The 14,154-nt window shown below is 33.8% G+C and overlaps 1 protein-coding gene across 2 annotated transcripts; it reads left to right on the top strand.

Moving 5' to 3' along the window:
* The first annotated feature begins 10,741 nt into the window (after nt 1-10,741).
* LOC112733526 (protein DEHYDRATION-INDUCED 19) lies at nt 10,742-13,535 on the top strand. Of its 2 annotated transcripts, XM_025782507.2 has the most exons (5): nt 10,742-11,236; nt 11,345-11,484; nt 12,542-12,619; nt 12,729-13,018; nt 13,141-13,535. In XM_025782507.2, the coding sequence occupies exons 1-5, from the start codon at nt 11,158-11,160 to the stop codon at nt 13,247-13,249; spliced, it is 696 nt and encodes a 231-aa protein (XP_025638292.1). In that variant the 5' UTR covers nt 10,742-11,157; the 3' UTR covers nt 13,250-13,535. The 2 variants fall into 2 exon arrangements, with proteins under 2 accessions (XP_025638292.1, XP_025638293.1); XM_025782508.2 differs by lacking the exon at nt 12,542-12,619 and having other exon boundaries at nt 10,798-11,236; nt 12,735-13,018.
* Nucleotides 13,536-14,154: the final 619 nt, after the last annotated feature.

Genomic DNA, 14,154 nt, shown 5'->3' with positions numbered 1-14,154 from the left:
CTGGGTGTGCGCCTTGAGCGGCTCCTCGAGCGGGAACTGGTGGGGCTTTGCTCCAGAGTGCGTTGGTCGTGTTCCCTGTCTGCTAGTCTGCGTTCCAAGTCTTGCATCCTGTGGCGTAGCTCTTGCATTATCCTGGCGTGGTTGTCGCCAGTCCCTCCGAAGGGGCGTCTTTCGTGAGTTTGCGTTGTGTCCCTTGGAGGCGACCTCTGTTGTTGTCGAGTTTCCGTCGAAACGGCGCCTCCTCCGGGTACGGGGGGCGCGGCCTCGCAGCCTATCCCAGTTTGGACTAGCACGAAGTCCATGGACGCCCACAGACGGCACCAATGTTCGGTAGATCGGTTACCGGACGGTTCGGGTCAGGATTCGAAATGATGGAAGGGGCTCGTCTGGTCACGGTCTTCCGGTCCAGGAGGTGCGAGGTCCCGGGTACTTCGCGTGGAAGAGAGGGGGGTGCCACCTGCAAAGACACTCCGACGCTCTTGTCAGACAATGTGCAGGCGGAAAAGGGGTGATGTAGAAAATGTGACGTACCTTAGGGGAAGAGCCAGTCTTCCCCTTATATACATGTCAGTAGTGGGCCCCTCTGGAGGGCAGGCCCATATTCTCAAAGACGCTGTCCCATAGCTGCGGGAGAGCCGTACGAGACGCGTGTCCGGGTCGGTTGAGAGGCGCGTAGCCGGGTCGGGTGGAGCTCGGGTCGGGTTGACCCGCGGGAATCCTGGGCCGTAACAATAATTTAGTTGAAAGTTCTAATTCGTCGATTTACATAAATTAAAGAAAACGTAACTAAATCTCATTTAAGATATTTTGTAATATTTTAACTAATTTATTTTATATATGTAATTTATCTTTAAAATAATGATAATTTAATGATTAAATAATATATAAAAAATTTTTTATTTTCTTTTCTTATAAAAGCATTTAATTAGTTTTGTGACAATTATAAAATGGTGGGTTCGAATGGATTCTCTTTAATTTTTTAAAATTATTTTGTTAAATATAATCTCTTATTATATATTTTTTAAGTGAAACAAAAAAATATGTAAAAAATATTAAATAATAAAAAATTATATTTAACAAAATAATTTAAAAAAAGGATCTATTCTCGTTACTCTAAACCCTCCTAAAATAAGATTTAAAGACATATGATGTATTTGATTTGGCACTTGAATCATGAAAAATAGGTTCAAGTCTTTTGAATACTTCAATTTTTATTTGGTTACTTATTTTTTCTCTAAAAACATGTGATTTGGTAAAGTTAAAAGTTTTAGGCTTTTAGCTATTGCATTTACTTATTATCGTTGGACTATTAGTTAAGAATTTATTTTTACCAACCTTATTATATATATATATATATATATATATATATATATATATATATATATATATATATATATATATATATATATATATATATATATATTGACAAAAGACACAAGAAACAGTCTCTTTTAAAAATTATTGATTCTGTTAAAAAGGATAAACTAAATAAAAAATTAACAATAAAGTGATAAGAGAGTTATAAATAATACAAAATTGTAGTCTAAAATAATACTAAATAAAAAAGTATCAAGAGTATTAAAAGAAAAATATGATTTAAAAAGAGTATTGAAAAATACAAAACTAACGTTTTTAAAAGTTGTTTCAATTTATATTTTTCAATCATTTTTTATTTAAAAGTAATTTTTAGTAGTATAATTTAAATAACATTTATTTTACTATAATTCATTTTAATATAAAATTACTAAATGTAAATCATATTAACACTAACTTACTTTTTATCAAAATCAAATTTAGAAAATCAATTTAATACAAATTTAGGACTATTAAAATGGACTAAACTCATCGAGTCAACTTATTTACTCATTTAAACAGGCAAAATTTATCTCTAAAATTAAACTCATTAAAATTTCAGGTTAGTCGGGCTGAGCCCCGAGTAGTCCAAAAAAAAAAAGTCTTAAACAGTAGCCTGTTTATTTTTTCATAAAAAAATAATAATTTTGGCTAATATTTCTCCTGATCCAATCCAAAATCGCGACCTATCAATTAAAAAAAATATTTGTTTAAGGCTTTTGACTTAAAAGTAAAATTTTTTGCTAGAATATTTTTCAAAAAATAAAATAATAGAATAAACAGACAAACCGGTTTAATTCATCGAGCTGGTCATAAAGGGTCCAAGTTGAAAATTTTTGACTCATAAATAAAACGGATTTGAGTAGGTCGGTCCGTTTAACCGGCGTATTTAAACGGGTCAAATCTAAATGGGTCAAATTAGTCCTATCCAAACTCAAAGATTAGCAAATTGAATCTAGTGGAATGTTCATTTATACGTTAATTAAACGCAAAATGAAAAAAAAAATAGTCTTGAAAATTAAAGTAATATTAAAAAAATATAATAGAAAAAATCTAGGAAACCAACTAAGATACTAGTTAACTCTACCAACTACAATGTGAGCCGCAATAAAAAGACCCAATAACAAAAAAAAATCCCTCATAACATTACTCAAACCTAATCTTAATATAATTTCTCACCATCACTAAAAATAAAAATAAAAAAATCGCACCTCTACTTTTTCTCTCACCCCAACTGCGCCGTACTACATTTTTTTCTATTAGCTCCATTCTCGGGAGATGTTACCGCCGCATCCAACTGTGCAAATCAATTTTCCGTCGCACAAAAAAGTCGTCGCGCCTAGCATTGAAATTGACATCTATAACACACAGGATGAAAGCTCCTTGGTAGCATTACTGTGCTGCACAACCTTATGCATAGAACGAGTGGCGCTATAATCGCCGATTGCAAAGTAATGCCACTTGTGTCTGTTACTTTTTTTTTTCATTGTTTTAAATTTTTTCAATTGGAAGATGTAATTGATGATCGGATGTTTTTTTTTATAATAAACAGATGTTTCTTTTAATATATTACCAATTTTTGCAGATGTTTCTTTTTGTAGGATTTAGATGTTTCTTTTTGCGGAGATTCGAATATTTTTTTGTTATACTTAGGATATTTCTTCTGTAAAATTTAGAATATTTTCTTTTATTAAACTACCCGTAGGATGTTTCTTTTGTGATATGTTTCTATTGTAAAATTTAGAATGTTTCTACTGTTAAATTAGGATGCTTCTTTTGTTAAATTTTAGATGTTTATTTTTTTTAAACTTGGGATATTTTGATGCAAGTCGGCCCGATCCCACGTGACGCACAGAGAAATTGCGGCGGAAGGTACAACAGCAGCGCAACCGAAGGATTAAAGACAAGGTACTAACGACACGATGAGAGGGAATGAGATGGGGTTTCACATTGACGAAGTGAATACAAGTTTAAAATTCTATTTTTAAAAGCGAATACAAGTTTAAAATTCTATTTTAAAAATTTAAAATTTATTTCTTAATAATTTTAAAATGTTACTCAAGTTGAGTAATACTCTAATTGATTAGCTAATAAAATTAAATATAATTTAAAATTGTATTATTTAATCTAGTATCTACAACTTTATACATATATTTATAATTATATATTTATTATATTTAATATTAGATTTTAGTTAATATATATTCTTAGAACATATAATAAATTTATTATTAGTAAAAAAATTTAATTTTTTTAATAAATATAAAATAAATATATAAATTTTTTTATTTTTAATAAGTATTTTATAATTTTTAATATTATTTTGTATGATGTATACTAATTTTTTTGGTAATGTATTCTCATTACGTGTTATGCATTACTAATTTGTTATAGATTGTTGGTGTATTTTTTATAGATATAGAGATATTTTTTTAAAATTACAATTCAAAATTGAAAACTCAGAACTGTGGGAGAGAAAACTTAAGGTCTGATTTGGGGTTTGGTGAATTTAAAATCAGATTATGAACATATCAGATCTTTAGTATTGTGAACGAAATCTGAAGCTCGATTTTGTGGAGCCATTAGCGTCTGTTCGATCCTGGTGAATTTAAACTTGACTGTTGGATAGACTCAAATCTAACTCTTTGATTTGAATCAATACTGATCTTCCAATTATGACAAGCTAAATAAGACCTTTTAATTTGTTTATAATTATCTTCTACACTCCTAAATAACGAGTTAAACTACAAAGTAGTCTCTGAGATTCACAAAATGCACCGATTTGGTCCCCTGACTTTTCAATTGCACTATTTATGTCATCGAGATTGAAAAAAATACACCTAGTTTGTTCCTTCCCATTTTTCCGTCCAAACTGCTTCCCGGCGGCAGTGACCTAGCAAATGATTGTTACCTGGACAATAGAAAATATTGTCGTATTAGGTTTTGGTGCTAAAATAAGAAAACGATGCCGTTTCAAGTAGGAAGGAGTTACCAAAAATTAAAACCCCCATATTTAAAGAGATTACTTCGCCACTTCATCTTCTTCATCTTCTTCGAACTGAAAGCTCCATATCCTGGCATTCGCTAGTCCTGGTGAGGGTTTTTGTGGTGAAGCAAATTCGAGTCCATCGAAACCTGCTCATTGTTGGCTCAAAATCGGTGAAGGAAGGAGTAAAGCTTCCTCGCAAAGCCCCCTGACACAGAAGTAGGAATGCAGTGAATAAAATATTTTTTATTTATTTTTAATAGTGTTGAGGTATCCATCGTTGTGAATTTGACTTGAAAATTTCGTGTTGGTTGATGAAAAATCATTGATGCTATATTATTAGCTAGAGTTTTTTGCACCGGGTGGTGTGGGTATGGGTTTTCAGAATGTTATGTTTTCACATAGGGGATAAAGGTGTTTCTATATTGGCAATGTTAATGAAGTAGATGCCTATAAATAATATTGGATTATGTTCTACTGTGATTTGCTGATTGTATTATTAATAGTATACATTAGGTAAATTATTATACTTTTTTTTGTGTAGATAAAAAAATTGTTGGATATCATGTTTCACCATGGTGGAACGTTTAAGAAGAATGTTGATGGAATATTGATTTACTCACCTGACAATAGAAGCTGCTTAGGAGATTTAGATGAGGATACACTTGATATTTTTTTTGTGAAAAACTATTTCAAGGAGCTAGGATATGACAAGGTAGTTGAGTGCTAGTGGCTGGTTTTGGGCAGGAGCTTGGAGGTTGGACTGAGGGCTCTGACCAGTGATGATGAACTAAGGGAGATGTGCTTCCATGCACAGAAGAATGATGGAGTAGTTGATATTTATTTTAAAAATGAAGTTTCCACACCTGAACTGTTGGATGGGAAAAGAGTTGTGATGTACTTGATTATGAAGCACGAGAGGTTTGTGACAGTGACTTAAAGACTAACAAGAACACACATGAGGATATCTCAAATCAAACTCCAGATGACAAATCAACTACAAAACCAATTTTAAACAAATCAACTACAAATCCAATTCCTGCTACTCCAAATTTCATCGCAAATAAACTTGTTGCTGATCCCCCTACCACAAATCCTACCAATGATGACCCCAACTTCATGGGTGATCCTGAGAACCCTAAACCTAATCATAGACCCAACTCAAAACCTAGTAGGAAGCTCAACCCAGCTCCCATTGTCAAGCATAATTAGAAGCCAACTCCAAAACCTAACCACATTCTGAATCCCAACAAAACTCAACTAAAGCCCAAGTCCAAGTTCACTTCCAAAGAATAAGGTAAAATTGAACAACCATGTCGAGAAACTTCCTCCTATTATTCAAATCCGGTTAGAAAAGGTTAGAAAAGAATCAAAGAAATGGGTCTCTATATGGACTGGAGATGAAGACTATGAAAAATTTGAGGTGTCTCCAATAAACATGATTGTTGATATAGGCAAAAGACTTTGCACTGCCAATTCTAGATGTTAACAGGTGATATTATTAACTTTTACACCAACTTTATTTTTATTTTCATTATAAATGGCTTTACTTCAATTATTATGTGAGTTGGTGTGGAGTTGAACTGGAGTTGATTAATTTACTATAAACATTTTCTGTGTTCATGTCTGTTCTGCTCTTGCACTGGTGAACAAGAGATCCAAGGATTTTTGTCATCCCTTCGTCACCATGGAGTCATACAAGAAGACCTATGAACATCACATCAATCCTCTCCCAAGCTAATCCTTGTGAAAAAAATCAGTCTACAATCAGCCACAAGCTCCTAACATTAAACAAAAATTAGAAAAACTAACAATCAAAAGAAGAAAGGATGCTAATGAGGGTACTCATAGTAGGGATGGCAAAACTCCCTGAGACGCGGGGATCCTTGCGGGGACCCCGAATGGGGATCCGATTGTGAGAAAATTTTTCCGTAGGAATGGGGATGGGGGACAAAATTCCCCCGAAGCAGGCGCGGGGACCCGAGCGGGGATCCCTGTCCCGTCCTCGCTATTCCCCGAAATTGATGAATTTCCTGAATTATCTTTAATAGTTTATTTTTCATATATGTTTTTTAGTCATTTCTCACACACACATATATATAGAAACCCAAAACTCCTAATCTTTATTTGCATAACCCTTCTTTAATTTAAAGATTCCTAACGATCGATGTCCATACTCCATCCAACCTCTCTGCAGCCACCCCCTCGCTACCCTTCTCACCACATCGTCACACCTCATCGTGCGATCACCCTTACTGCGTCGTAATTTCTATTTGCGGCGTTCCTTTTCGTAACTCTGCCATCGTGTCCATTCTCCTCTCTGTTTCCGCGTCTCCCACCTCGTCCATTGCTTTGTCCTTTGGCTCATCATTACGTCTCCCCATTGCGTCATTTCGAAAGAAGTCACCATCGTATCATTTGGACTTTTTGTATAAAATCTTGCAGTTTTTGTATAAGATAGATACTTGCAGCTCTATTCATATGGAAATTAATAATTAGTTAGAACTATTATGTAGATGGAAAATGGGGTCCCCGCGGGGAATGGGGATGGGAGCAATATTCCCCCACGCCGGGGAATGGGAATGGGGATGGAGAGCAAATCTGAGGGCGGGGATGGGGAGCAGGGAGGCATCCCCCGCCCCCGCCTCCGCCCTGCCCCGTTGACATCACTAACTCATAGAAACAAGAAAGCTAAGCCAACCATTACTCTAAAGAGACAGCTGAAACCGTTTACATGTACATATTGTGGAGTAAAGGGCCACACCAAGAAGGGATATAAAAAAAAAAAGAGAGTTGATGAGGTTGCTGCTGCGCTTGCAGCTGCAGCGGCTGCTGTGGCGGCTGCCAAGTCCAAAACTACTCCAACTAGGAGTATACCTGCAGCTGAAGCAAGCAACACTGCCAATGAGGCACCAAAAATTAGGGGTGTTCGCAGTGCGGTTTGGATCGATTTTGAGTAAAAAATTCATCCGATCCAAACACTAATTTTACTTGCGGTGCGGTTTGGATTGGATTAGATTTGCGGTTTTATAAATTAAAAAAATTAAATACATATAACAAGTCTTAACATAAAATTTTAAATAATCAACAATGACATAACAAGTCTCAACAATATCTTAAAATACTAACAATAACATAACAATAGAAATAAAATTATAGGTTAGTTAAAATAAATAAATAAATAATATTTTGAACATAAAATATTTATTAAATAATAATAATATATGAATAATATAAAAATATATAAAAAATTGAACATGTTATAAGTATAATTTTAAATATAATAATAAAATAATAATATTATAGCACATTATGCGGTTTGGATTGGATTGGATCGGTTATGAAAATTAGATCCGAAATCCGATCCGATCCAGCGGTTTGCAAAAAATATAATCCAATCAAATCCGAATTAGTGCGGTTTTAATCGATTTTTGGTTTGAATTGGATTAGATGAGCGGTTTAATTTGGATCGGTTTGGATTTGAACACCCTTACCATAAATAGTTGAAGCTCCTCCTGGTGTAGGTATTCAAAATCCCCCTCATGTGGTTGTTACAGATAACCTTCCACCACCAGTGGTTACACCCCAAGCTACCGAGATTGATTTATCCCAACCAAACTATGGTGGAACACAAGATGAGATAAAAAAAATTTCCTATCATTTATTTTTTTACTTTTTTGTCATTGCTCCTTGTTCACACTAGTTTCCTAACTTTACTCAGGCACCACCACCACCAACAACAAGAAGGCCACATAAATTACCAACCAAAAGGAGGAACTCACCACCAGTAATTGTTTCTGTTGATTTCATGCAAGGAGCAAGTGCATCAACATCTTTTAGGTTGGCAAGCTTTCTGAAATTTGTTCCAATTCCAGGGTTCAAAGCACCAAGAAAGAAAAACACTAAATAATTGAATGTACTAGCTGCTGATATTTGATTGATTACATATAAAATTTGGGCATTAGTTATTTTTTTTGTTATTTTCAATCAAGAATAGCACATAACCAGACTGTATGGTTTATTTTTATTTTTGGTAGTTAAAAATCTTTAAACTTGGAGATTTTCTTATGTTTCTTTTTGATGGCTGAATTATGGTATTTATCATTATGTGGTCCATTGACAGTGTGTTATATTGATAATGTGTTAATTATAATCAAAATATGCTATTATCAGTTTACTTGTTTTGTTCTATTCATTTAGTTTGTTTATTATTTTTGTAATCTATTTACACAGACCACACCAATAATCCAAAGAGTACCCATACATTCGTAAACAAATATTTTCATACACAATTGTTACATTTTTACCATCACAACTAGTACAACAATTAACAAGAAAAAAAATCAGCAATCCTAACATTTGTATTATATATTTTTGGGTCCTTAATTCAGCTTCCTAATTGCCAATCCTCAAAGCAAGACTCACGCTCACTTCTTCATTATTATATGCTGCGGTGTCTTCAAAATTTTCATTATCATCTTCTACAATGTTTGGCCATCGAAAAAATTCACATCATCTTTTTTCACTACTCTGTGAGCAGTAAATTTAAGGATTTAAGAGTTAGCATAAAAAAACTCAACAACAATTCTTAAAGACAAACTCACGTTGTAATTCGGGCATCCGAAGAAGGGTTTGTTTGGATGGGTATCCGTTCTAGACCATCATAGCACAGGGCGTTTCCCAAACCCACAATGCTCTGGCACTCGCGAGACTCTGCTGTGACTTGGCGTTCTTGTCATTGATCGAATAGAACTCCCGTCTCCTTCATTTGCACGTCCAACCATCATTCCAATCAGCAAAGCAACGGCAAAAGAAACGAATAGGGAGAAAGAAAAAGAAGAAGTGGTGCGCTACTTTTGCAGTTAGGGTTAAAAAAGGGGTTCAGGGACCGCATTGGGTTAAACACTTTCAATTACCACGTCATGTAACCGTTAGACACTTCATCATGGCAATCATTTGCTAGGTCACTGCCGTCGAAAAACAGTTTGGGCGGAAAAATAGAAAGGGACCAACTAGGTGCATTTTTTTCAATCTCAAAGACATAAATAATAAAATTAAAAAATCAAAGACTAAATCGATACATTTTGTGAATCTCAGAAACTACTTTAGATTTAATTCCCTAGATAACACACAAAACTTCAATAACAATGGAAAACGCTATTGTTTTTTTGATATGAAAAATAAAAAGCGGTATGATGTATCCTATAATAGATAAATCCATAGTTATAAAAACCGAACTGAATCGGCCAGTTCGATCAGAAAACTGGTGAATCGAACCTTAATCCGGTTCGATTTACTACTTGGACTGTTTAAAGAAGAAAACTGATGTGAGTCGGATCAAACCGACGAATATTATTATATGTGGCAAATATTAATTATATAGTATACATAAATATCTAATTTAATTTTTACTTTTTTTTATTTTTCAAATTAATTATATTTTAATTATATACCATTATTAATATAAATATAAATTTTACTAAAAATTTATTAATTTACTTGATCTATTTCAATGCTAGTATTGTGATTAAAGTTATTTGTTTTGATATTAGTGTTAAAATCTACTGATATTATAGTTAGATGATAGGTTTTGTGAATTAATTATTTTTTTATTGTGTCAAATTAAGATACTATTATAGTATTACTGATAAATTTTATGATTTTTTTATATTAGTTATTTTTAGAAGTTAAAACTTGATTCTTCGTAAAATGTTAGTGAAGATATGTATTTTAAATTTTAATTTTAAATTTTTAACTATTTTATATTTTATATTTACGTGAGATCCATTTTATCAGTCCAACCAGTAATTTATCGATTAAACTAATAAACTAATGAACCAGTAACTTAACCGATTCGATCACCGATTCGGTTCTGACAACGGATAAACCTTTTAATATTATCCAATGACCCTATTAATTCTTTATTGTCTCTTAAATTATGCAAAAACTAATATCGTAGATAAGAATCACAAAAGAGGCCATAAAATTGTCTCGTAGCCACATAACAATAAATAGAAAGCAAAAAGGAGACATCACCCAACAACCAAGACAAGTCCGACATTTCCTCCCAATTGCTCGCAACTTGGAGGCTAATTTTATGGTCTATTCGGTTAAAATTCAATGATATAAATTAATATGATGATTAAGATATAATTATTAGATGTTTTAATATTTATGATATATTTATAAACACTTATCTTAGTGTAATATTCAAAGTTATAAAACATAAGTTTTGAATTATTATATAAACCATTTGATACTAAAATTTAATATGAACAGAGTTGTTAATTTTATTTTAATTTTCAACTTTAGTATTTGGAATTTTTTCCTTTGCTTTTAAGAAGAAGAAAAAAAAAAAAAAAGAAGCAATAATAAAACTTAGTCGTACTGTAAAAATAAGTTGGATATTTTTATGGATATAACAAATTAACAACAATGATAAAATTTAAAAAAAAAAGGTTTAAACCCATATGAAAAATCTTTTCGGCAACCACAAAGTAACTCTCTCTTTCCCATTTCAGTCGGCTATCTCAATCCGCATTCTCTCAACCAAGCTCTTAGAATAAGTCAATTCTAAATATTTCTAATCTTCATTTCTGAACAAAATAATATTACAGACAACAAAATAATCTTCATCCTCTACCTATCTCTTGCTTTAGACCTGTAGCATAGAGACCAACTTCAATTACAAATTATTTTAATTTATCCGGGGCAACAAATTTTAAAAACCATTTATTTTGTTAGTATTTTATTGAATTTTGATTTCATAGCACCTTTTTCCCCCCCTTTCCAATCAAAGTTGTATCTTTGATCCTTCGATGGATTCTGAGTTCTGGACCTCACGCCTTGCCGCTGCAAAAAGACAGTACGCGCTTCAGCATCATCACCCACACCTAGGTACCTTTTCTTCACTGCTATCTTTTTTTATGGTTGAGAAAAAATTTCTGGGTCAAGTCAAAATCTGATTTTTTTTTTTTTTATATATATTTGGGGGTGTGTTTTCAGATCGGTTGGGAATGGATGATTTTGATTTGGAGGAAGAGGTGCGACCAGATTTTCCGTGCCCCTATTGTTACGAGGACTTCGACATCGCCTCCTTGTGTTCGCATCTTGAAGATGAACATTCATGTGAATCCAGGGTCACGGTAGATGATGATTCTTCTTCTTTTGATATCATTTCCTTGCCTTACGTTGCTGTTTAGATCTTATGGTTGTTCTGTTCTTTTTCATGTGATTATATTTGTTTTGTCACACACACACACGCGCACGCAAAAGGAACAAATAAATCAATCTAAAACTAGATCCTATTTGTGCTTAAATATTTGTGGAGAGAAATTGGTTAGCATAGATAGCAAAGGTGCTGGTAGCTTATTAGATTATAGCTTACTCAATTGATTGGAAGCTGAACCTTATGGCTTAGCAGAAATGGACTTTTCTCTATGTTTCTAGCTTAGAGGTATTGTATGAGGTGGTTTACATATAAAATCCGGAGCCAAAAGTGTGGCTACATGAGATACTTTCTCAGGATTGGCATGTCTTTGATGTGATACTTTTTCAGGATTTAGAATAATCAGATATGGGATAAGTTATCTAGATAGATTTCTTACTGATTAATGTAAACCTTTGTAGACGAGGAAAGTGTGTGTCGAAGAGGAGTTATATGGTTTAGTTTTAAATTTTGTGATAATTTCCAATGAGTATGCTTGAAGAACAATTCATACAGAGCTAAAGGATAGTATAGGTTTTGGGGTCTTGAGGCTGAACCTTTTATTTTCTCCTAGATATTGAGCATATAGCTTCAACGAGAATTGTGTTATCTTCTCCGTTTCTTGATAATTGCCGTATGTATTGTATGCTTGTGTGTAATTCATTTATACATTATATTCAACATCATTGAGGACATTTGTTCTCAGCAACTTCTTATGCAGATAGGTAGCTTGTTACAATCTTACAAATCCTGAACCCTAGATGTTAAGGATGAAAAGATCATTAAATTAAACTCATCTGATCATGTAGTGGAAACTAGAATATATGTGATTTGTGTTTGTGCCGAGTTTTGAATGGAAAAATCAAAGCTGCTGAAGATTGATTGTTTGTATTTGTCTTGTGTGCTCTTGTTACCTTATATCCCTGCCTCAAAGATTGAATTAATCTTTAAACCTGGTTATAATAGGTTCATTGTTTGTTTTTTCTATGATACAGATTTGTCCCATATGCTCAGTTAAAGTTGCAAGGGACATGTTGAGTCACATAACACTGCAACATGGGCACTTGTTTAAGATATCCTTTCTACATTTATCATTATTATTTATTTATTTGCAAAGTGCTTGCTAAGATGATGGGCAGTCTAAATGGACACGCTTCATTGATTCCCTTAACTATTGATTACTTACAGAGAAGGCGCAGGTTAAGAAGAGTTGCCATCCCAAACAGTCAAACATTGTCACTCTTGGGTCGTGATCTTCGTGAGGCTCATTTACAGGTGCTTCTTGGTGGCAGTGGCGGATATCGGTCATCAAACAGTTCCACAGTATCTAATGCAGCCACTGATCCGTTCTTGTCCTCTCTTATTTTAAATTTCCCTGCTTGTGAAGCTGAAGAAATTTCTAAATCTGTGGTAACAAGTGCTGAAGAGTCTTCTGCAAAGAATACAGCACCTTCACATATATGGAAATCAAGGTGCTTTAAAATTCTGAGTCTCTCAAGTCATCACTAAGTGGAACGTGCATGGACCATCATGCTTAATGCATATTAAAAAAAAAGGGGTTACATAACATTCCTTGTTCTGTATGTGTCTGCAGCTTTGATCCGTCGTTGAGCGCTGAAGAGCGGGAGAAAAGGATGAGACAAGCAGCTGGGAGATCTGGTTTTGTGCAGGATTTGTTTCTTTCGACCTTGTTAGGCGACTAACAGAAGCTTTAAGTTGCTTAGAAGAGAAGAATCAATCAACAGTCGTCCTTTGATGCAGGAAACCGGGCCAAAGATCCATCCTTTGGATTGGATATTGTGGCAGTGGCACCTTTGACATGGTGCCCACTTTGATGAGATATCAATTTATCCATCCTTGTAAGCAACTCCACTAGACAAGTAGATAGATATGTATCGCTTTCTTGGGGAAAAAACAAAAACAAAAGAAAAAGAAAGAGCCTACTGTTGAATTATTTTGCTATATATTGGCAATATGAATCTTGAATCATCCTCATGACTCACAAGACCTATTATAATTCGTAGTTCATTTCCATTGGAAAACGGATATCCTGATGAAAAAGAATTGGATGATCTTCATAAAACGAAAAACGAAGATTCAATGTGTAACATCTTTCTTAATTTCACACACACACACACACACACACAAAAAGATTTGCAATTGGTGAGCTTATATACGTTAAGGAATCCAATAACACTAATTATTTATCTCCGGTTGGTGTAGCTATGTTCTTAAATCGTTAGGTTTCGAAGTCAAGGTCATCGTATTATTGACATTCCGGCTATTAATTAGATCAATTTTCCACTAGGATTACATCGTTGAATATCAGCTTCGTTCTTCTTGAAAAATTGCTTACTGCAGATTAGAAATTGCTAGTGAATCAACTTCGTAATGCTAGCGAGAAAACCAAGTTTGAGACCCTTAGGGAAATCAATGCATAGTCCAATAATAAAGAACAAATTTCAACAATTTTCACTACAATGGTCATGGTGGGATCAATTAATTAAGAAAATGCCATTATTCTATCCGAAGATATCTTGTTTTGATACAATTAATGAATGAAAATACTTGTGATGATAACGTTAACTAACACAAACACATTTATTTC

This window comes from Arachis hypogaea, chromosome 13 (genome assembly GCF_003086295.3).
Source record: "Arachis hypogaea cultivar Tifrunner chromosome 13, arahy.Tifrunner.gnm2.J5K5, whole genome shotgun sequence".
NCBI classification, from domain to species: Eukaryota; Viridiplantae; Streptophyta; class Magnoliopsida; order Fabales; family Fabaceae; genus Arachis; species Arachis hypogaea.
Note: the sequence above shows the minus strand (reverse complement) of the source record. Positions and strands in the feature narration are given on the sequence as shown.